This window comes from Syngnathus scovelli, chromosome 1 (genome assembly GCF_024217435.2).
Source record: "Syngnathus scovelli strain Florida chromosome 1, RoL_Ssco_1.2, whole genome shotgun sequence".
NCBI lineage: Eukaryota > Metazoa > Chordata > Actinopteri > Syngnathiformes > Syngnathidae > Syngnathus > Syngnathus scovelli.
In genome coordinates this window covers 11,841,192-11,866,989 of record NC_090847.1, presented here as the reverse complement: position 1 = coordinate 11,866,989, position 25,798 = coordinate 11,841,192, and the positions used below count along the sequence as shown (strand labels likewise).

Here is a 25,798-nt window from a genome sequence, read left to right as displayed (position 1 = left end):
ATGAGATTTACTCATCAACTGCATTAGCAAGGTCAGACAACATTTGAAATGATGTCGAAGCCTGGCTCATTTCATTCTAAAAGGTGTCAAATTTGTGGAGCAGAAAGGTAATACTTTCTCAGAGTTATAAAAACATTGCTTGACTGCCAGGCTATAAAATCTATGGACTTTACAATTAAGAAATTTCCAACCGCTCCGACACATCTCAACAATTATTTTATTTCATCTTCACAGACTTTAATCTTTCCCTGGTCAGTGTGAACTTTTGCAAGTTGCATCTTATTAAAATAAAACCTCAAAGGCATTAAAAATGACAAATGAATCCAGGCATAATCCTGTAATCCTGGGCAACAGTACTAAAAAAGAAATGAGTTTGCTGACTTCATGGTTACTTTCAGAAAAGGTGTTACAGGGGCAGAAGCAGTGCAGAAAAAAAACACTTTGTTTTGCATTCAGTCATATCTTATTTTTATCCCAATTCTTTTTTCAAGCACTGGAACACTGATAATATGTAATATTTTGCTCTGATTGAAGTGCTTCACTCTAAAATACTACTTTATTATTATTATTATTATTATTATTATTATTATTATTATTATTATTATTATTATTATGTAGCTACAAATAAATAAACAGATAAAAAGTCACAAGCGGGCTTAAATGTATTGTTTTTTTTAAATTCTCCCTTATTTATCTATAGGTTGAAAGCCTTCTGTTATCCTAGTTTTTTATAGGCATGAACAATTAATTTGTAAATCTGAGTGATAGGTATAAAACAAAGAAAAGAGAAATGAGGCTACCACTGAAGTAGGAAGACTCAAAGGTTTTATGTCATTTCCACTTTACTTAATTTCGTTGTCCTCTTCCCTGTAAATGGAGACAAAGATAGAGTTGCTACTTTCAAACTCAGGCAAGGTTTTCTCTGTCTGATGCACTTTGTCTCACCGACATAGACTTCACACATACCTCTGCTTCAGTGTCTGCTTTGGATGCAGATGCCATCATGTCTACGTGTTTGGGTTGGTAAAGTGGTCTGAAACAACTTCGGGCTGTTCCTATGGCAGCATATTGAAAAGTGTAAATGTACAAATGAGTGGGAAAAATACATTTGATTTGATTTGATATTGATTTGAATGCTCCAATATTTATTCAGTAAGAAGTAAAAACACTTTGTTGGAGGGCAATATTCTAGTGACATTCTCAAAACTGTGTTCTAACAAGTTCTCATGTTGTGTTTTCATTCAGGATGACTACTTCAAAAGCTGGGCCCCTGCCAGGTCTCTCGACCAAGGTGAGTCTTTCATATAAGTTGAATATAAAATCAAGGATGATAAAATATATTTGTAGCCATTTCAAATATACTGTAGTTGTCTCAGACATTTTTTTTAATCCTACTTTCCCTAATGTAATAGATTTCAGTGAAACCAGTACTCAGACCAGTGTTACTTGTGTACGCTTGCTGAAAATGGTAAGCGTACACAACGGTAAAAACCATAGCAAATATCGGCCATTTGACAGATTATATTTGGTTGATGTTTGAAGGGCCTTAATCAACCGGGGGCCTAGTTTATTTAAGCATCAACTGTCATGCCACTCTGGCGGCGTTTACATTATGCAATTAAAAAACTCAGGACTGAAAGTGTGTGTCTTGTGTGCTTGTGCGTGCCAGTACCAAAAGCTGATTCAGTTATGTGGCGCTTACAGACTTACATTTGCAGCACAGTCAAGTCTGCAATATCAATCAGGAATGAGTAATGCTCTTAGACATTGAGTACGTTTTCACGAGACTCACTTATTTCAGACACTTGCTCATTCTCTGTGACAAAACCACACGACATGACTGATTGGATTGCTCTCTCTTTAAGCTGCATAACCGAACTTAGTTGGTATGTACGATCAACACAATAAGAGAAAAACGCAGACTAGTGTTATTCTAGTAACCAGAAAGCAAGAAATTAAACATATACCAAGATAGTTCGGAGCAGACATCCACGCTCCGCATTGCACGTGCCGCTTAACTGTCTTCATCCTCAACTCCGACCAGCCATGCTTTTGCCGCGTTCGCAGACCTTCCAACAGAGCTGACGCAACCGCCAAACAAAATGTGGCCATGAAAAATGCTGCCCAACACAGGTGCAAAAAACACAAACATCCCGTGGCCTTCAAGTGGCAACAGTTAAATAGCACAGACATCCCCTCCATCAAAATCAGTGCTGCCACACACATGCTGCTGAGAAATCACAACCATCAAGCACAGATGTCACTCGCTCAAGGAATGTCACAGTCAAACCGCTGGAAAAGTCCACAAAGGATCCACACTTTAGAAGAAAAAAAACAAAAACACAAAACAAAAAACAATTGACAAAAACAACAGAGCGCTTGAAGAGCGCCTGAAGAGCTTTTGAAGACGTCTGCCACTATGGCACCATCTTAAAAAAACTGTCCCAAAATTATCAACCGTTGAGTATTTTTCAGTGCCTTTTGCAATTGAGGAGCCTCAGTCAGAACCCAGAGGAGCATATATGCAGTGAAACATAAAAAATATGGATGCTGTTTTACACGACAAACATTTCTTGGTAGCTTGTGATGTATTTGTCCATGTGACAACTGCAATTTTATTTTACACATTAGAAATATAAATAAGCTTTTTGCTGAGAGGATAAAGCAAAATTCTATACCAACGTGCCAAAAGAAATGCTCCTCAGTCTCATTTGATTTTTTTGTCCATTCTCCTGCAGCGCTAATGACTCCGTTGCTGCATGGCCAACTGCTCTGTTACTGGCACACTGACAATTTCACCATGCAGTTAGTTTCACGCAAACAGTCTTCTGGAGAGCAATGGACAGGAGAACTATTAGACAGCAAGTGAATAAAGAAAATCAATCTGACAATTTGGGAACAATTGGTGCATTTCTGGGCCTGTATTGCTTCTCATGAAGTTAATTTTCACCCAGCTGGTGTGGGGCAATTTTCCCTGCCAACCCACAACCGCTGAGAGCATAAACGTCTTTGTGATAAAACGTACAATTTGCAAAATGTTGGCGTCCTCATGCCCAACAGAGACACCTTGTCAAAAATGTTGGTGAATAGTCTAAATCAGCAGTAAATCAAAGCATCAGCTCGTATTAGCAGCTGAAATGTTCACAATCTGCTGTGAATATCAAAGTCCCTGTTCAAATGCCAGGCTTTTATAAAAATGAGGCCACTATGAATCATTCCAAACCTTTTCAACCTTTAATGTGACGGATAATAAATGTATACAATTAAAAATGCAAAGTGATATTTTCCTGATCAAAAGGTACATGGTGAGTTTTTAGGTGAAAAATGCTCCATCCTTAGCAGACCATTGGTTTAAGTTTGTGATAATAATGTGGGGCAGGTGTTTGCTTTTGCGACATTTTAAAAGGCCTTTTGCATGGTGGTGGCCCAATGCCAACATAAAATAATGTGATTTTTTTTTTTTTTTTTTTGCACATTAAATTATCGATTTAATAATATTTTTGGGAGGTGTGTTGATTTAAGAGTTCAATATTATATGATGGCAATATACGGTATAACACGAGTTGAATGAAGCCATGTCATGTGAATGGCTTTTTTTAATTTCCTGAAAAGTTGTCATTTGACAGTACGAGAATTCTGCCAGACAGCGATGATATACAACATTTTCTATCACAAGTTGTATAGGCCTATGATACCATTCTGTACTGTCCAACACTTTTCACTTATCTCTTAATCCACCCTGAAATATTTTGAAGAACCTCAAAGTTTTGTTTTCAAATAAATGCGTTCAAATAAATAAATATTGTATGTACAAATTCATAGCATTTTAGAATAACCAAGCAAGCTTCTGGCTGGATCAATAACTAAAGCTCAAAACACATTGCTACGATTGCTGCTAGGTTAATTCAGAAAATTGGTTATCTAAAGTATAAAGGAACTAAGCTTGCTTTTATCTCATAGCGAACTGAATAGTGAAGTCATTTTTCTGTGCCCTGGATTACAGCGATGTTATCTTTAGAAATGCATCGACATCCACTCTCACTGTTCTAGATTCAGTTCATCCCTCTGCACTCAGTTCCGTTTGAGTATGTGTGTGGGCATGTGGTCAAATTATATAATTCAAATTAAAACGTCAAGTGTGACCACAGATCCATACACCTTAAAGGATACTGGTATCATTCACCACCTGCTGATCTGAGATTGACTAATGAATCACTTGTCGCCCTTGGAGACTAATCAGTAGCTGCAAGGTTGATGGAGGAAAATCTAGTCCCTTGATGAATCACTCAGTGATTAATGCATCTCTTGTTAAAATCTAATGAATGAAATCAGTTGACCTGTTGGTGGAACTTAATTGTAAGCAGTCACATCCACTGTAGGCAAATAAAATGTTCTTAATTGTGCTTAACTTCTTTTCTAATTGCATTTAGAAACAGTACATGTAATCACAACAAAAAAGCTTTCTCAAAAAGATGAATACCATTCATCCGTGGTATATACCACTTATCCTGGTTTGCGGAGTATCTCACCTTACTATGAGAGGATATGTAGGTCAATACCGCCTTGTGTTTTGCTTGACATAGCTGATATTCTCCAAACATCATCAAGGTGTCAAGGCATTGTATATTATCCCAACCATTTACTATATTAATCTTTCATTTTAATTTTGCTTTTAAAAAATAATTCATACTCATTAAAAAAAAAAATTCATACTCATCAATAGCAGAGAATGTTATGAATCATTGTGGCTTAGAATGACAATAATGCTGGAGGCCAATGTAGACAGTTTTTTTTTTTTATTAACATTTTGACAGCTACGATGGGTCATCCTATATTTTGTGCTGCATGAAAACAAAAAGCCATACTAATGGTATTCAGTAGACATCTTGTTCTGTAGGTGCCCATATGCTCCCAGGAACGCAGTTATTGCAGCCTTTGCTCGTATCACCTGTGACCAACTGCAGCACTCTGTTCCACGATATCCACTCCATTTGCCATTCAAATGCGGCAGAATGCACACCATCTTCATCGCTCACTCGCCAAAATGGAAATCTGCTGGCTGTTGCCATGATGGCAAGAAGATCACACATGTTATCCCTTCTTTGTGAATGGTGCGCAGAGAAAAATGACGAGCAGTGGCTTTTTCTTCTTGTTTCTGATGTAGTATTTGGCTTTTTGTTTTGAGTAACTACATTATTTTTCATTGCCACTCTCTCCTTTGTTTTCTGCTCCATCCCATCTGCAATCTTTAGAGAGTTGTCCTGAAAAGGCCTTCAAGCCGGATACATGGACAAGAGGTTTGGAAGAGTCCTTGGCAGGAGATAAGCATTGTACTATGAACAAGACAAATACCAAAATCAGTATTCTAGGCTGCTGCATTCTCGGTTCTTTTATATCAGCTTGCCCAACAGATTTGCGAGTTTGTGATTGCAATGCATTATCTGGGGATGGGAGTCAAAGGGAGGATTGCAAATAGCAGCGAGCCATTATCACAGCCAGTGCAGAAAGGCAAAGGAGAGTCAAACTGGCACTGAGAGACTTCTTGAGGACACAATGGAGACAAACAGGAGAGGGACTAGTTTAAATACACAATAAAGTTCATCCAAGGTCAGTTTTCAGGTGTTAACCACGTCATTCACTTGTGAGTGAGTCATACCCCTGTTAACATTTTGGCACCTAATAAGTAAGTCCTTTGTGCTGCCACTCCAGTTTGGCACAAATGACTGAAAAAAAACAAAGCATTGCAGCTCCCAATTTGCCAGTCAACTTGATTGAACATGACATTTTCCTTTCCCACCATTCTTGGTTTAGATTTCATCAGCTATTTCTCTGATTCATTAACCTACTGTCTCTCTGAATATATACTATCTGTCTGCTTCCATTTCTAATCAGGTCTTCTGCTTGCAGTCGACCTGCTCGAACTCTCTGCTTCATAATACAATACTTTCTGGCATAACCATCTTTGATCTACAGCAGACGGGGCGAAAAGAATTAGCGTGATACTGATAAGAAAAGACATAGGATAACAGACAATGAGCATTCCGTGCCGTTGTTAAAGAACAGAGTGTGAGCTGGAATAAGAATGTTTTTTATGTCATGTGCATAGGCATTATAGTTTGCTCTACAGGCACTGTTTACTACTCTCATTTTAATGGCTTGTTGGCCACATCATAAAAACGACTCAATACCCTCTTATCTTGCTCTTTCAGGAGGGTAAATGTGTAAGTGTGGAGTTGGGTTGTATGTACCCAAAACTATCAATTACACACAGAGAAACCGAATCATTCTTGGAAATGATCGTTTTCTGAAACGCAGAAATGAAAGAAACTCAGTCTGAGAATGGATATTGCTAATTCAGATAAAGGGAAAGCCAAAAAGACTGTAAGCAAAACCTAATAAAAACGTGCGATATGTGCACAAAATGTGCAAGATAAATTGAGATGAAGATTGAATGATTGTGTGCTGACTCTGCTGAGTCCCAGTGGGTAAAGTCGGTCATTAGAGCTGCAGCTCCAGTTGTGAAAAACAGACAAAACTAGCTTCAAATTCAAACCAAAATAAAGCTTTGAATTACCTGATGCTATTGTGTGTGTGTGTGCGTGTGTGTGCGTGCGTGTGTGTGCGTGTGTTTTGCCACAAAGTCCCTATTGTTCACCACAGCCACTAGACTCAAGTGATCATCTTAATGATGACCGTCAATGCCTTGTCATCTTTGCAGCAGCCCAGCAAGTTGATTAGCAGTATGCTGTTAGTGACAGTGGCAATGATTAAGAAGTTAACATCGGAAAAAATATACAGCAAAGCCAACAGAAAAGACCAGAGAGCTTTCCTATAATGACAAGACCTCAAGAGATAAAACAATACAAGGCCTGGGAAAAGGGAGAAGAATGAAAATGATACCGAATAATTGGCTTGCTGACACAGAAAATATTACAAAATAGTTTGTTTTTAGTCATCCACGCATCTGTCATCCATCCATCCATCCATCCATCCATCCATCCATCCATCCATCCATCCATCCATCCATCCATCCATCCATCCATCCATCCATCCATCCATCCATCCATCCATCATTTCTCTCATAATGCTATCCTAGCATGGGGAACTGGAATCTATTCCAGTTGACTAAGGGATTGGCAAACTTAACCGTGAGAGTCGGACAAGAATTCAATCTCATTTTCACACCGACACTGAAAAGGTGGTTTCATCCAATCGAACACAAAGACATCGATTAAATACATGCAAAACATATGAAGCATACAGTAACATTGCCCACGTGACAACAAATAAACTCATTGTACTTCCGCTTTTAGTCAGCCTGTTTGTGTCATGATCTGTCTTTTCTTGTCTGGATTTTATGCAGTTTTGTTTCCTGTTACGTACGTCTTGTTTTCATTTGGTTTGGGTCCTGTCTTTCTTGTTAGCTTCTTTTTTTCTTATACTTGTTCTTGTCAACCTTATGTCTACCAATCATCTTTCTCAGCCACTTGTGTTTTGTCCACGTGTTCCTCACTGTCTCGTTATTTCGCTTGTTGGTTTCTTTCAGTCTTTGTCGGTTCATTGTTGGATCTGTTTTTGTCTGGTTTGTTTGTTTTTTGGACGTTTGTTAATTTAGTAGATTTAAATACAAACTGTCTTGTTTGCTTTTTGGGGGGAAATAAAAATCTATTTCTTTTGTGTTTGAGGGAATCCTCACTCTTGCCTTACCTTCAGCTTTTTATATTTGGATTATATTGATAAACCCAATTTGTAATTTGGATATTAAACTGAAAAAGCATCAGAAAATAAAAGGTTTTTGTTTTCTGGGACATTGTTGTGCCAGCAGCAATTACGTTCTGTTGCTCTTAGAAAAAACCTTCTGGCGCAGATGCTGTTTAATTGACCTTGTTACAGCTGACATTTAGAAATATTTGTAACCATTCTGATACCATCTGGATGCTTTGTGTCGGAATTAGAAATTGTTTTTGTTTAGGTCAATAACCAAAAACTGTATACTTGATATCTTCATGATGATCCACATACAATAACAAAAGCAATAATAATAATAACACATTTAATTTACAGAGTGCTTTTAAAAATAAGTCAAACACTTGGATGTGGATGGGTTTTTTTGCCTTAAAATTTAGCTTGCACAACCATGTATAAAATATGTCAGGAATGCTGATATCAGATGCAAAGTTTAATCAAAGTTCAAAGCACTATTATCTCACCCTTATTTTTGATGTGCGCATGTCTTAATAAATTCAAACTGTAACCTAATGATGGTTAGATCAGTGTGGCTGCTTTCTGGTATGTTGTACTGCAATTTACATGTTATCCTATTTGGCGGCTAATCATTTGTGGCAGCCCTAGTGTGTATTTCCACACACTATGCAACATTCTGTACCATATTAGGTAACAAATACAAAGTGAGAATAAATCAGCAGTTGCTGATAAGATGCAAATGACTCACCACTGGTAATAAGCACTTGACTCCATCTGATCTTGTTAGCCGTGCGCACAGTACACTGAACTACTGCACATTGGTTCTGGGTATCACTGCAATATTGAACATTCGGTCATTCTCAGCGGAATGCTCTTAATTAAAAAGTTAAGACAGACTGCATTACTAGTGTGATACATTCTAGACTAGATACTCTTTGTTCCAGCAATATTGACTTTTATTTTTGTAATGTGGTTTTAGAGCGTGATACAAAGCCTGGAAGATATGGACACTCAGGGACCAAAACCCACATTGGTTCCGGCAAGAAGATTTTACAGGATGGTGAGTTTGAGAGATTGCTTTAATCAGGTCAAGGTGTGTTTTCTCCTCACCATACATTTTGTCACACAGCAGCTTTAGCTCTAAGGTAATGAATCAACTATATGTGGCATACCATCAGATGAGTTATCCACACAACAGTCAAGTATTCAAACACAGCATTGTATGATCTATGTGTTATTGGCAATAAACACCACTGTTTTAGTACCTTAATTAATTAGCGATAAAGCTTTGATTGAAAGGTGCAGCAGTATGTAAGACATAATTTACAATGTGCTTCAACTGTTCCGTTCCCATAAAACTGTGGGTGTAATCCAGCCATGTTTGGTGCAATTGCTTTCTGCTCTCTGTCTCAGGTAGAATTCAGACATGTCAGTATGGAACAGAGAGATAACCAAGCGCACAGTTTGTCATCTCCTGCAGATAGAAGCATGGCTAATGCGCACAGAATTATCAAAGACATCCCCTTGAGGAACATGGAGCTATTTCTAGGGTTAGCTTCAGCACTAACGTCATTAGAGTCGAAAAACATTAAATGTCTCATCTAAAATTAAAAGGTAAATGCGATAATGTAAATCTTCCCAGTGGACCACCTGTCAGTTCTGATGTTTGCGATTTTGCAGAGCTTGACGAGACAAGTTAAACGGAGTAAGCTGCAGTCATCTGTAGTGTCGCTTTCCCCGATGGGGGATGAACATTGGTCTAAATCCCTTTAATAGATTAAATGAATGACGGTCCAACCAAATGATTAAATTTTGGATGCATCTCAATTTCTGCATACAGACAGTACATATATTGTGGATACTTATGAAGTATGCTTCTTTTGATTGTAACCTAGTTGATTGCATGCACATGTATGCTGCTGCTGCTACCGAAGGGATAGATTTTTAAATCACGTTTACGTGATATGGAAACACAAAGGAGAAGAGAATTCAAAAAGTGACAAAACCTATAATAAATAATGTTTATTAACTTTATGCTACTCAATGGTTTACTGATTTTTCTATTGTGTAAAGTTTTGTAACAGATATCCATTAATGAGACCTCTTTCTATGCTACACTAACTTTACTACAAGGCTCCAGACGGCTGCTTTGCGTACAACAGAGTTGGCAAATGGGGAACTGAACACGAAACAAATCAAAATGCAAATTGAAATTACAACTTAATTGTACACATTGTATTCTGCTGAAAGGGTAATTAGAAAAAAGCAATTACATGTTTTGGTATAATTCGCTGAGATAACATGCACGTCAACATTGCGTAATCTTAGTATCAAGAGCTTATAGAAAAGATAAATTGTCAACGAAGAGCGTCTGCAACATTGTTCTGCCTGTGGCAGTTTTTTCTTCTGCATATTCACAGCCACTAATCAGCACAAATATAAAGATGTTGGTTTGCAAATGTCAGAAATTATTATAATGCTTGCAGTCCGTAGTACATGTGTACAATAAGTCACCTACTGATAAAGAAATAATGGATTTTTTTTTTAACTGAGTTTAAATTAAATTTCCAAATAGTCTTTATTTAAATGTGTAGTACAGCAAAGAAGGTCTTTTGCCTGGTTATGATATTATTAGATTGTGTGTATCACAGTTTTATTTCATCAAATTATCTACAACTGTTCATTTTTTTAACAAACCAAACAACTGTTATTTGTGAACAATAAGAACTTGGTAGATACTTCCAAGAGAAAGCCAAAATGAACCTTCCTTATCTTCTTATGCATACACATGGATACAAAAAAGGGCACAAATGATTGTGTGGTCTCCAAGTGTCCACTTTACAGACCTGTGATCTACACAGCCAAATTTAAATAATATGTCCCGGAAGGTCTGCCTGCAGTTCCTCAACAAAAAAAGCAATAAGATTTATAGTAATCATAATAATAATTCTAGACTAAAAAAAACAACAACAACAACACTGAACCAAACAACATGTACTTAGTAGTCCCACATGATTGACAGTCATGCTGAATTTTGAGACTTTTCCTCCTTGATTGCCTTCCCTCCAAGCAAGCCTATCAATGAATATAATATTTATTGCTTGTACACCCAAATTGAGTCAAACATGTTTTGTTATGTTTGCATGAACCATGACAATAAACAACTTCAACCTGAAATTAATCCATCACGCTATTCCACTTTGAAGCTGCCTTCAAAGACTTGAATTTAGTGCTCATCTAAAAAAATACTTTGCTGCCAGCAAGAAATTCCGGCTGCCCTGCGTACAAACATTTTCACAATATTATGTTTGTTTGCGTTTTCTATTGGTAGTGTAGAGGTGATGAACATTGTGAATCAGCCATTTTCACCCAGATTGTTTTCCCTCTTCTCCCCTGTGTAAATTTTCCACTGATATCCAAGCTAAATCATTATCTTCTCTGTTCTTCACTTACATCCACAACAATATGATTTGCCCGTGTTTTCAATAATTAATTTTCTGCATGATGAAGCTGTTCTGTTACTGCATCCTCCCAGAGGCCCACTCTCTGGGTTTTCATCTCTCCATCATCCTTTACTCCAGTGCCTCTCACAGGCCAAACAGCGAAACCCCGAGGAGTATTGACAATATGGGGAGTGGAGGCTATTTTATTTCCCCATCATCTGTTTGTCTTGTTTCCTTCAGTAGCATCCCCCTCCCCCCAGGTAAAATAGAAGAAAGCCCTTTTTAATTAGTCAAGGTCTATAAGTGATCCCTGCGTTTCTAACAACAGCCATGGATTTGTCCTCTGGGAATGTTTGTTTGAGCTCTTGTTTATTTAATTTTAAACTTGAGCCCATGATGCTTTGAAGAGTAGTCGCTCATGAGAGGCAACACTGGATTGCACGTTGAAAAAAAAAAAACATTGTGCACACATAGTCCAAAAATACATTGTTGACCCAAGTCCACCTGTGTAGCAATTACGTGGAGGTCACCCTCCAGTGTCTGACAGGTCTTGTCAGCAATGTAGTCTCTTATGTTGGAGTGTACATTCCAATCAATAGTCTCCATTCTTGCCCCCAAAGGTCATTCCCATGTTTTATTAAGCCTGACTCCATCGGCAACAGAAGCATACCAAGTGACTAATGTTTCAGTTGAATTAACTGCCAGTTGCAATTGTAGTAAAATTTTACAACTTATATTGCATTTTTTTATTCTCAAAGTCCTGTTTGAAGTGTTGCAGAGTTTTAATGATGCTGTTCAGTTCTGGCTTGAATATTAATGATTTTTCTTTTCTGCACGATAAATTGTCATGTTTTAGCCTGCTCTCATGAAAATCAGCACAAAGATGCGAAACCACGATCACATAAAGTCAGTTAAGTGGTCCACTGCCTTCAGGCTGATATGAGAACCTGTGACCTTGTGTGCTAAGTTTTAAAAACTGTGTTAATTGGATGCCATAGAAGCACTGAATATCATCTCATGACTGTATGGTCTGTTTGTATTCATCCAGTTTGAATTCAAGGAGGAGCTTGTTAGCGACATCAACCTCTTAGATAGAAGAGCCCGCCTCAGAGCTTCCAGACTCTGCTTCCTTGTGGGAAGGCATATCGATTGATTTTGAGGATCTCTTCGAAGTATTCTTCTGACTGACTCGCAATTTTCCGACTCGAGTTTAGAAGCGCCATCCCTCCATTGGTGCATTGTTTCTTCCTCCTGAAAGGACAAGACCAGAAAGCAGGCAATAACGTAAAAAACAGTCAATAATTGATTCGTTTATCTCGTGTACCACTTGTCCTCATGACGAGCACGGGTGCGATGGAGCCTATCTGATCAGTCTTTGGGCGATAGGCGGGTTTGACCCTGAACTGGTCCCCACCCAATCGCAGGGCGCACATAGACAAACAACCATTCATGCTCACAATCACACTTTAGGACAATTTTGGAGTGGTGAATCGGCTTACCATGCATGTCTTTGGAATGTGGGGGGAAACCGGAGTACCCTGAAAAGAAACACGCGGGTACGGGGAAAGCATGAAACTCCACACAGGAAGGCCGGAGCCAGAATGGAATTCTGCACCCGCGAACTGTGAGGCTAATGTGCGCCATCGTGCCGTCCTCTTGTCAATGATGTAATAAATGATCACGGTATTAGCCAAAAGTTATTCCGTTACAGGACTTATGTTATTGGTCAATTAGGGTCTTTAACATGAAAAAGGGCAAACCTATTACATTTTAAGTCATTATTACGTGATGAACAAATTTTTACATATTGGGAAAATAGAAATTAGAAATCAAAAGTAAGGTGGAAGTTAGCCATCAAGTACAAGTTACAAAAGCAACAAAAAATACATGTAAACTGTAGTCCAAGGCTTTGATGATGTTTTCAAAAGAAATCAAAAGAAAGGCTGAAGTTAGTCATCAAGTACAAATTACGACAGTAAAAAAAAAAAAAAAAAGTAAACTATAGTCCAAGTCTTTGATAATGTTTTTTTTCTTTTGGCTTGGCTTTTGAAAATAAAATAGAAAAACAAGAAATGTGCCCACAAGACATGCAACATTAGTGCATGATGAGAATCAAGGTTGAGTGGGCTAAACAACTTGTGTATTAGATTTTCCAGCTGTGCACAGCAAGCGTGTTGCGAGGATAACAATGTCTGTGATATTTTATCCCCAGTCCTCTGGAGCAGGGTGTAACATTGTATTCAAGTTTGCAGCAGTGTGTCGTTCACATATATAGGCCAACTGCAACTGCCAATCATCTGTTATAGTGTGCTGTAAATGTGACAAATGACTGCCTAGCTCGTTAACCAGGAGTCACAAGTAAGTGATACTCACAGGGTATTCACCATAGCTACTTTCGCTTTATTTAAAGTTAAGGCACAACTGGTGCAATGTGCGCATGGCTAAAGTTTTCTTTCTTTTGGTATTTTCAATGAGGGGCAGAGGTAGAAAGGTATGTTTTCATCATTGTGGGAGTGAGCACTTGTTTCATGGCCAAAAGACGCGACTCCCCTCATTCCCTTTAAATTCAGAACAAAAAAGACGTACACTCTTTGACATTGTGGAAGCACAGACTCGCTAGAGTCCGTGCTGAAGATCAAAGCGCACCAAGTACATTTATAAAGCCCCTATCCCACTAAGCAGCGAACAATTGTGTATTTTCGAAGGCAGCAAATGTTGCTTTTTTATCAGTACGTATTTGTTCAAGGTTGCAAATGTTCACCAAACGGCCGCCGGGTGTTTGGTTGACATTCAACTGTACTTTTCTTGTCGTAAAGAAATTTCAAAAGTTCAAAATTCTCCCGTGACTACAAAAATCACTAAAACTCTTCACAAAAATCTGTCATGAATGAGCTGAGCAAGGCGACCAAATGCAGCTTGGACCAGGGTTTATTGAAGGGAAGGGAGGTGGGCAAACAAAGACACAGGCGGGATAGAGACTCACGGCCAGCAGACAGGCAAACAGAAGTCCACTCGGACACGGAACAGAATCTAATTGTGAGCTTCCACACACAAGACCGGGGGGAAACTGGACGAGCAGGACAGGAACACTAGGCGCAGACACAGACGGGAGACAACAGTAGACACTGACAAGGAGAAAACACGGTCAGGCTTTAAATACATCAGACAACAAGAGGGAGCAGGTTACAGACATTACGATAAAGAAGGAGTGTGGCTGAGGGAAGTTGCCGGCCGAGCGTGCTCTGGCACGAACGTGACAAAAAATTGGCAAACATTTTGTGAACATTTGCGGCTTCGATGCAGTACTACACCTGCGCAACAACTTAGACCTGCTCCGAGCTGGTCTACGATCCAGTCACTTTCAGTTACCAAATCATCACATGTGCATGGTTCGTGGAAAAAGCAATGCCCTCGGGCTGCAGGACTACCCAGCATGGCGCAGTGCGGTCTGCCAAATTCCCAGAAACAAAAAACTAGACCCGCCTTGGCACAACAATCAAGAAGTGCCAGTTTTTATGCCAAGTGCACATGCACTTTCTACAACACTCTAAACTCTAACATGCTTTGGTGTCCCGGGAAGAGTTCTGACTGAGTCATTGTGTACGTATAATGTGTTAAGTGTGAGTATATTGTGTGACTGAGATAAAATCCCTCATTTGTATGGCTTTGTCTTAATTTCCAATTTGTCTCTGAGCAGAGGTCACACTCTAATCCTTAATTGTCCTTCAGTCATCTGTTAGCTGGATACAAACTTCATTTCCCCCGATATGTCTGCCTTCTCATCCTCTTAACTCGTCTTGCCCTTTTTGCTACATTCGTCTGTCACTCCTCTGTGGTGATAAAGCCATTTTGAAGTGAAGTGATATAAGATGACTTTTTTCCAGACACTGATAGATGGAGGTGAGGACATTTCCAAACAACCAAGTGGTGTAAAGACACCATGATATGTAATGTCGTTTTGTGTCAGTGTATGTTTTACAGAGTGTACGGAACAAGCTTGGGTACAACATATGATGCGATATATTTCAAGATTATCTCACCGCGTGGGTTCGCATACAGAAAGCCATCAAATGTCCTTTGACAGACACAAGTACTTGGTGGTTTTGCATGGCAATTTTACTGAGGGTAAAACCGTCATCTTCATTTGGAGGGTAAAACCATCATCATCACTTGGCTATCTTCGACATTAATGCTGATGAAGTAGCTTGTAAATAATGGTGTATTGTGGGATCAGGTCAGAAAAATAGTTGGATCTCATCAGATGCCAGCTGGGTCTCAAATACAAGCTATTATCCTCCTAATGAAGACAAGGACATTCGTTTTTATATGATGCTACCAGTAACATGGCAAGGACTTGTGCAGGCTTTCATTTTCTCAATTTTCCCTCATTCTCAAGGTTCTGACACCACTAAGGACCCTTGTCTGAAAGTGCACTGCCCTCCTCATAAGGTGTGCGTCAGCCATGACTACCAAACAGCCATATGCACCAATCACAAGCAGCCAACTCACAGGTAAGGAACTACTTCATGGCCTATTATGCATAGTCGGGTTATGAAAGCTGCTTACAAGTTACTGTTCCACGACACTCTGCAGATAGCAGGATAAGAAAACGCTACAAAATTACACCTCTCTGCTTCAATGAAATGCATAAACATATTTGCAAAACCAATTAATTTTTTGTCAAACAATACACTTATTTGTAGACTCTGTGAACTCAGTCAAGGCACCATCGGCTCTAATTTGTTTGTGCTTTCAACCTTGCAATGATCCCAATTTTAATTCTTTTCTTCCAAAATGCTTCATCTTAAAAAAAGTCATGATCCCTAAAACACATCTGAAAGTGATTTTTTTGTTAGTGCTTCGTGTCATTGGTTATAATTGATTTCTCATTAGCTTCTAAGTCATTAGCTTCTAAATCAATTTGTTTTGATCCTTCCCCCTCATATTGAACTAATAACACATCCAATTTACCGCTTAATGCATCAAATGATTCCAATGCAATCTGGATTTTGCTAACACATCACTCTCTTATGCCACAGACCATAAAATAATTTCAACCTGCTTTAAATTGTTTTCATGAGTTTCTAATTTCATCATTTTGGGTACAGTAACTTTGGTGCTTTATGCATATCGTTGAGGATTTTATTTGAGCTGATGGCTTCTTAGAGCCCCACCTCATGCTAACTGAAATGGCACTGTTAGGTTTAATACCACTTTTGGCCTCTTGGGTTTTTGTTTGAAATTTGGACATATGTACTGTAAATAAAGGATAAAACAAGGGATATTGAGCGATCTCAGGGGTGGGCAACTTTGACTTAGTGCAGCTATTTTTACAATGAAACATAAACTATACAGCGTTTGTTGAAGTTATGTTGATGTAATTTTTTGTAATTTGTTTGATTTCCATTTTTATCAATATGGTACAAATACATTTTGGATAAGATCAAGTTAACTGCCACCCACTACTCAGTATACAAATAGAATGCAGCTCAGGCTCTGGCTAATGGACAGCAAAATTAACAAATTAAGCTATACATGAATATCATACAGAAAAAATGCATGGTGCAAACGCAGCAGTATTTTAACCTCTCCCAGGATTGTCAGATTTAACCCAAAAAACAAATGCCCTTAGTATTTTTACAATATACTAAGGGAATTTGTTGTTCAACTGTGCCGCCACCAAAATGTCACCCAGCCTGCCTGTTTTCCTCGCTGCTCAGAATTTTCTGAGGAAATTCTAAGCACTACTATATGTGAACTTGTTGCCCATTAGCTACAGGGGCCTGCTTGTTACTATGGCTAAAGTGTTTCCCTTTTGCCTTACAGAGCACACAGTTAGTTATTAAACCTCAGCTTCATTATAGAAAATAAACCGCAATTTTAATGTCTGTACACTACACAAAAAAGCATCCAGGCAAATTTTCAGAATGGGATTAAAGTGCGCTATAATCTTTGCGAACGAATTTGACTATCTAAATTTTTTGATGCACGTTTCCAACTGTTGTTCAGTGTTTGCTCAACTTGCTGTTCTCTGAACAGCAAAATTCACAACAGGTCTTCGAACCACAAGTCAAATATTTCCTGGTTGTATTAGATCTGGTGTCTGTTTCAACATGCTGGCCACATTTTAATACTATTTGAGACCAAGATGACGCCAAACAACTAATCAACAGTACCTTGTATTCTCAGCGTTAAGGGGCCATTAACTTTACAATCTCACCTAGTTAGCAGTGTGTTGCAGGGATTATTGACACAGAACAATAAATCGTGTCAAAAGTATTTTCAGATTGAAAAGTCCCGAGCCGGCAACATGCAGCCAATATTTTGGACAAACTGACTTGTGCCCTGTGCCAAACGTAAACCTTATTTCTTTATCTGTCCACAGTGTTTTATTCATGTAGTTTGTGAACTTGTACAGTATGTTGGCGTTTCTATTCTACTGTGTAAATTAATGATTGATGGATGGAGCTGTGAGGCACAACCCCTTACTTTTGTTTTTTCAACCCAAATTTCCAGCCATTATTTTATTACACTAGAATTACCTGCAAAAATAGCTGAAAGCATTGCGGTATGCTTGCCAAACCAGCTGTCGGCCATGGCAGGGCTTTTTGCATTGCACCAACTGCTTTTTCTTATTGGAATAGTCTTCAACTGCAAATATGTGATCTGTGAGTTAATATCAAGTAATCATCAAGTAATATAACTGAACACAGTTAAATGCTGCATCAAGACCATATGCCTATATTAGTGGTTAATACTCTGAGGTACTTGCACATGCTCAATCAGAGACTTAATATAACAATAAGTAAATGGTAAATTATGTAGAATGTGTTAATAAACTCTTTTGCATCCCCTTAATCATGTTAAAAAAAATATCAAGGGCAATAAATTTCATACGGCTGTTATTTGATGTATTCATCAATACCATCTGGCTTTTGTTCACCCAGTTTAGGCAAATTGAAGAAATGCTTGGCAGGAATACCTTCTCATCTTGTAACTTTATAACTGCCTGTACTGTACAGCATTTGTTTTTCTGTACAATAACATTGTTTATTTTTCTGGTCACGTAGTGTGAAAGCTCGGAAAGGCAGCGTGGGCCACAAGCATAGGCTTGAAGCAAGCACTCACGAGAACTGCAAAGTGTGCTCGTCACTCCGTTCAAATCCCGTGTGTGGCTCCGATGGACACACCTACTCATCAAAGGTAAAATTCCCATGTTCGTCTTTTTTTTTTCTTTCTTTTACACCATCATCTTTTAGCTTAACTGTAAGTGGTGAAATAAATATTTATGCCGTTTCAATTATATATAATAATATATGAACATGTAGTTGATTAGATTTTAACACAGTTTGGAAACTCATCTTCTTTCCTTCTAAAGCCTACTTCTTTCTTGTTCAAATATCAATGTAGTCCATGTCCAGAATGTGAGCTGTCTTAGGCAAAGCCTTCTGCTCCTGAGCTAGTTACAACCAGCCACCTTGGTCCTGAAGTCTATTCTCACCTCCATGTAAATGCATGTGGCTGCAAGTAACACTGCCATGGTTACTTATTTATAGAAATATAAACACATATGAACAGGTAAAGTAAGTAGAACTGAGTGTGAAGAATGAATCTGTCAAAAAAAATAGCGAGGAGTAATTGCAGTACCTTTTATTCTTCCAGCTGTGAGAGTGGGTCGCTGACATCCATCCATGCTTTTTGTATCCAATTACCGTATTTTTCGGACTAAAAGTCGGTCCAGAATATACGTCGCATCAGCCATAACATGCACAATAAAGTGAAAAAAAAACATACCGTATTTGCCGGTGTATAAGTCGACTCGGTGTATAAGTCGACCCCCTAAAATTCGACGGAAATTTACGATTTTATGATATATCCTTTGTATAAGTCGAGCTCAATTGTTGCATTATATTAAACTTCAAAATTCAATATGCGAAATTTATTGACGAAATGTGTTCAAATTCCGGGAGGCCGTGCGCATGCGGCTGTTTATAAGCACCGCGGAGGAGATCGCGGAGCCTCATTCGACTTCCAGCGGCCGGCGAGCTCGCGCACGCCGCCCGGCACCACCGGGAGGCCGGAAATAGCTCCAAGCCGAGCGGATCGGCACTTTATAAGCACCGCGGAGGAGATCGCGGAGCCTCATTCGACTTCCAGCGGCCAGCGCACTCGCGCACGCCGCCCGGCACCACCGGGAGGCCGTGCACACGCGCCAAGTGGCCGGAAATAGCTCCCGCCGAGCGGATCGGCTCTTTATAAGCACCGCGGAGGAGATCGCAGAGCCTCATTCGACTTCCAGCAGCAGGCGAGCTCGCGCACGCCGCCCGGCACATCCGGGAGGCCATGCGCACGCGCCAAGTTGCCGGGAATACCTCCCGCGGAGCGGATCGGCTGTTTATAAGCACCGCGGAGGAGATCGCGGAGCCTCATTCGACTTCCAGCAGCCGGCGAGCTCGCGCACGCCGCCCGGCACAGCCGGGAGGCCGTGCACACGCGCCGGGTGGCCGAAAATAGCTCCGGCCGAGCGGATCGGCACTTTATAAGCACCGCGGATGAAATCGCGGAGCCTCATTCGACTTCCAGCGGGCCGCGCACTCGCGCGCGCCGCCCGGTTCTAAAGTGTTCGCCTCGGCTGGTTCCCCATGTCGGCAAGTGAAAATTCGGCCTCTTCCCCTGGAAGTCCGGCCAAGTTTGGCGAATATTTTCTAAGTGCCAACGACTCAACCGCCGTAAAGTGTCCGCCTCGGCTGGTTCCTCCGGTCGGCCAGAACAAGTGAAAATTCGGCCTCTTCCCCAGGAAGTCTGGCCAAGTTTGGCGAATATTTTCTAAGTGCCAACGACATTCATTTAGACATGGCGATTGAATGTTTACGTACCGGTAGTTATTGTCGTTGCTTGACGCGCGATGACTCGCACATTCGCTCAATACCCAGTACTTCCCCCTAGCAGTCATCGTCGCTGCCTGGCTTTCGATGTCGGTTATTGAGGTGAGAATATTTGAAATTGTTGCTGAGGATGCGTGTTAATGCGACGAACGCTTTATAATGATTCAGTTTCTCGCTGTTTGATGAGCCTGACGGACGCACACCCACGCACAATGAGATGCATGAGAAACAGCCTTGGTTACCATCACATTTGAAGCGATGAATACGAAGTTAAATTTTATGACTCGGTGTATAGGTCGAGGTCGATTTTTTTCGGGCGATTTTGGATCGAAAAAGGTCGACCAATACACCGGCAAATACGGTATATAAGTCGCTCCGGAGTACAAGTCGCATTTTTGGGGAAATGTATTCGACAAAATCCATCACCAAGAACAGACATGAACGAGCAGCAACAGGCTAAACGATACGGTATGCCAACGTGACATAAACACAAGCGAGAAGCTGAGAACGGGCCTGATGTAACAATAACAGTTATTCAAATAACTACAACATAAATAACACCTTGATCAAACCATCTGTGTCACTCCAAATCATTAAAGCCATCAATCAAGTTGGTCCTCCTTTATGTAAACAAGTCCAACGTCAGCGGCGCGTTGCAGTTCATAATTTTCTACGGGCCCATATAACAATATATAAACTATGTATGAAATAACAATAATATAAACAACAATTTTATCGAACCATCCATGTCACTCCAAATCAATAAATCCATCAAAATCTGCGTCTTCCGTGTCACTTGAAAAAACAAAACAAAACAAAAAACAGCTGTTGACGCCGGAAAGGCTACGTGCGCCGCAAATGTCAGACTAGATATATCAAATAAATGTCATATAAACAACAATTTTATCGAACCATCTCTGTCACTCCAAATCAACAAATTCATCAGAATCTTTGTCTTCCATGTCACTTCAAAAAAAAAAAAAAAAAAAAAAACAGCTGTTGACACCAGAACTACGTGGGCTGTTGACGTCAGACTAGATATATTAAATAAATGTAATATAAACAACAATTTTAATGAACCATCTGCGTCACTCCAAATCATTAAATCCACCAGAATATTCATCCTTTATATAAAAAAAAACAAAAAACAAAAAAAACAGCTGTCGATTCCGGAGCTTCGTGCGCGCTGATGTCAGCTTCGTTGTCAGTTGGCGGCTCCAATTATTCCACAGATCTATGTATATAACTATATTGTAGCGTTACCCAAGTACCAGGCAAGACATGGGTTTGATAACTGGCTCTTTATTTCACAAATCAAGAGCGCAACATGTGAGCCAACACATGCAAGTGCCCTGGATCGCTCTTTCGCTCGTTCGCTCCTGAGTCGCCCCCCCATCCAAAGTATGAAAAAAACGCGACTTATAATCCAAAAAATACGGTATGTTGCCTATAGTTGTAACATGCGGTGCTTTATGCAAAACCTTCAGTCTTTTGCACTTAAATCGAATAAGCTGCATATTGTGCAGAAAGGGGAGGGGGGTACACCACTTACATTGTAGTAGTAGTTCTGAATACTTTTGTCATGCCAGTTCTTTTGACGAAGTAAACTGTTAAATACTGCAGAGGTGACGTGTTTTTTCAGATTTTAAATATATTATAAAATGATTCAAGTCCCTTCGACAATGTGCTCAAGTAGTTGTCATTGATATTTGATGCATCAAATGAGCTTTTTTCTCAGTAATTTTGAGATGTCCTATTCTGTGAGTGATCTTTGAACGCAGCGTGACACGATGGGAGGAAGGTTGGGAGTTTGATCCCTGTTCGTTGTGAGCATGATACTGAACGCCAAGTTGCTCCGGATGCAGCGTCATCAGTAAGTGAATGAGAAAGTCAGTGTGAAGTGCTTTGAGGGCCTTAACAGATGGGAAAACGTCAAAGACCATTTACAATTTACCTCGAGTCTACCTACAAAAGTGTGTGAGTACAGTGGAGGCTGGTTTTTAGTGAACCAGGTATTTTACTTGTTTTACTAACAAAGATATGTAGCTTTAATTGTTTGCTGAAGAACTGGAGTGTTGAAGGAGGAATGGAAATAAGGAGGAGGAAGACATATGTTCTCTCTGTGGCAATTGAGCCGGAGTGGTTCAGTCAGTTAGCACACGGACTTATGGGTTCTCATAGCCCAACATACACTTCTTAGCGTTGAACTCCTTTGTCACAGTCTAATCCGTGCCATATTATTACATTGCGTGCCCCACTCATTGTACGCACTCACACACACACACACTCTGCATCATACTAAGACATTCTTCGCATCTCCGGAGAGACCCCAATGAAGTCCATTACTCCTCTCCTCTATTTTTACTCATATGACTCAGGTGCTAAAACACAGTTTCATTAAAACCACATTAACCCCTGGAGAGTGACAACTATAAAGATTCATGGGGTGTCTCTGTGTGCAGACTGTGACTGGGGGAGGTCATCCATCCATTTCCTGGACATTCTCGCTTACTCTCTACCTCTCCAGGCAGCTAATTCAATATTTTGACAGCAGTACAGAGAATTTTTTATCAACAAATGTCATTTAAGGTGGGGCTCTCTGGATTCTTTTTCCAACAAAACACATCATGGACTACCAACAGCAGAACAAAGCCCCAAATATTGATTATTAAAAGTACTCGATAATTTAAAATGTACCCCTTCATAAAGATGATTTTTAAAAACAATCAATCGACTTTAATTACAAACCCGAGGTCCAGGCAAAGACAAATAGGATAGATATACAATATAAAACAACAAGATCCAATAGATGGATGGGTGGATGGATTTCCATGGACAGAATTATGCGATCATTACTGCACTCCCTTCTAAACCACACAGAAAAGATAACTTCCAGAAAATAATGACAAAATCCTATTAAATATGATTTGGATACTAATCTATTATAAAGTAATGGCCAAGGTTCTTATGTTGTTGTTGTTGTTGTTGTTGTTGTTGTTGTTGTTGTTGTTGTTGTTGTTGTTGTTGTTGTTGTTATTGTTGTTGTTGTTGTTGTTGTTGTTGGCATAACTTGCCATGCGGAGTCATGATCCTCATTATGAAAGACAAAAACAATTTACATAACCCATCTCAAATGTCATTCATCTTAGGAGAAATAGGAATTACTTACTGCTGACACACCTACAACAAGATATATTTTCTCTCCAATTACTTTCCGAAGAAAACCATCTTGCATTACGGTGTGTGCTGCAGCTAAGAAGAATAGAGTGTCACTGGCCATCTTGGCATCTAATGGTCGTTTCTGTATGGCTTCTTAATGGGCGCTTCTGCCACAAGATGAATGAGGACTCCTAATAGCAAAGTTTCTTCTTAATCAGCTTCCACCAAGTTTTATTCTTGCATACTGGAGATTACTTTCAGTGAGTTTACGTCATACCTGTCAGCTTAACTTACATCACTTCCGTAAAGCCTTTGTCAGCAAAATGTGGATTGCAGCATTTAAGTGAGTAACCAACTGAAATGAGCTTGTTTTGTGCTTATGCACTTAAAAAGAAATCGTGTTCCTAAGAAATGTTTTTTTTTGTGTGTGTTAGTAAAAATATTATTAGAAAAACGCATGTAAGGAATATGTTTACCATCCATAATAATGTTTTGTTCCCCTTCTGTTTCCTTTGCCACATGAGATTCGTTTTTAACTGCAATTAATTGAGTTGTCTTTGAATCATTTTCCAGTGTAAACTGGAGTTCCATAGCTGCCTTGCCGGAAAGATGATCTCAGTGAAATGTGATGGACAGTGTCCGTGTTTGCCTGGACAAGTACTTAGCAAAACACCATTGAAAACTGCCAAGACTGGTGAGTGCACTCCATATTTTGCTTGTCAAACCATCTCTCCTTTTGAATTTGATTATATGCTCGAATTAATGGATGGGCACATAGGAAGAGCTAGGAGCTATACTTGAATTCACTTGAGTTCATCCGTTTTTTTTCCAGTAATTTTTCAGCTCAAGCACCTTTTATGGCGATCCCTCAAAATATCCTGTGAACGTTTCCATTGCTTTCTCCTCCCCCCTCCCCCTATTTATATTCCCCCCACTACACAATTTCTCTGACAGCTACAGCGACCAGTGATGGAGTGAGTCTGTGTGTCTTGTTGTTTGTCACAAAAATAGAATTTTGTCTGATAGATGGAGAGATTCTGAGGGAGAAATGCAATCTAAAGTGGTGCAGTACAAAAAAGGATAGATTGTTGTTGTTAGAAAATTCTTCCCTTCTCTATGTGGGAGTAGTGGAATGGTGATGAGGAGGATTCTTACTTTCTTCATCCACATATCCATCATTTGTCTTAGCCCCCTCACAGTGGCGAGCCATGCATTTGGTGCTTGGGCCTTCAGTGGGTACTTACCTGACTTCATCCACCTACCTACTCTTAAAGCCACCACTATAACGTTCCTATAATAGAAACCATCAATACTATGTGAAAACGCAATATCAGCATGCAACAAAGCATCTGGGGCAGTTCAGAATCAATTTCTATCTAATAACATGAGAAAAACGTAAACGGTTTAAATAAAATGCATTGTTCTCGCCAGATATGCTGATGACTAAATGTGCGAATGTGTGGAGATGGCATCAGATGGGTTCTGTTAGTCAAATTTGGCTTGCTCTGAGTAACTAAATGAAGGAGAGAAAAACGCTAATCTTTTTCTTTTTTTTTGCCCGTTAGCTGGCCCTCAGAGGACAAATTTGAAATCTGATCATGAAGACTGTCAATTCTTTTAAATACATTTTGTTGTACTATATGTAACAGATCTAAACATATTTTTTTCACCATTGCTTTACTGATTTATTTCATTTTTTGCTAAAGTGGTGCTTCGTGGCGCACTTTGAGGATCATTTGTTATCAGGCGCAATTGTTAGCTTAGTTACTTAGTTCGCCAGCCGGCGCAACTTGCACATCACGTGTAGAGCCCTGAGGCATGGGATATATTTCAACCCCAGGAGGCTTTAAGCAGGTATATTTGCACATATTTCTGTATATTTGTGTAAGACAGTTGCTAGACGCAATGTGATTTGATTGACAGCTGAGCATGGCATGGTTTCAACACGTTCAACCGGCACGTCTACAGTGTTTGAGTGTGAAGACGTGCTTTCATCACGTTGAATCCTCATTTTAATGCCAACACAACTCATTCTGAAGCCCCTGGGTATATTCAAATGACAGGACTGCACAGAGGCAGAAATCAAATTGGACAAAATACAAGTCTAACATAAATGTCCTGGGCGGTACGGTGTAGCACTGGTTAGCACGCCGACCTCACAGTGCGGGTTTGATTCCAGCTTTGGCGCTCCCTTTGTGGAGTTTGCATGTTCTCCCCATGCCTGCATGGGTTTTCTCTGGGTAACTCCGGTTTCCTCCTACATTCCCAAATAGGTGGATTGAACACTCAAAATAGGTGTGAGTGCAGATGGTTGTTGTCTCTGTGTGCCCTGCGATTGGGTGGCAACCAATTTATGGTGTCCCCCACCCGATGACTGCTGGGATAGTCTCCATCCCGCCCGTAACCCCCGTGGGAACAAGCGGCACCGAAAATGGATGGAGAGATACACGTCCTTAGTGTAAGCAGTCCGGCCAAGAGAAATACTCTGAAATAAAGAGAATAGTATACAATGTGTGTAAATTACATAATTATTTATATACAGTAGAACATCTGTTTATGCATACCTTTATATTAGTAATAGCAAAGTGTTATAGTATCTATCCATCC

General features: G+C 39.7%; 1 protein-coding gene across 2 annotated transcripts in view; it reads left to right on the top strand.

The window, feature by feature from the left end:
• The window catches only part of spock1 (SPARC (osteonectin), cwcv and kazal like domains proteoglycan 1), a 67,795-nt gene that overhangs the window by 30,380 nt on the left and 11,617 nt on the right, over positions 1-25,798 (top strand). For both annotated transcript variants that reach the window (XM_049745470.1, XM_049745562.2), the window contains exons 3-7: positions 1,246-1,291; positions 8,684-8,764; positions 15,544-15,658; positions 18,218-18,350; positions 23,765-23,885. In XM_049745470.1, coding sequence (XP_049601427.1) covers positions 1,246-1,291; positions 8,684-8,764; positions 15,544-15,658; positions 18,218-18,350; positions 23,765-23,885 — 496 coding nt within the window. The remainder of the gene's footprint in view (positions 1-1,245; positions 1,292-8,683; positions 8,765-15,543; positions 15,659-18,217; positions 18,351-23,764; positions 23,886-25,798) is intronic.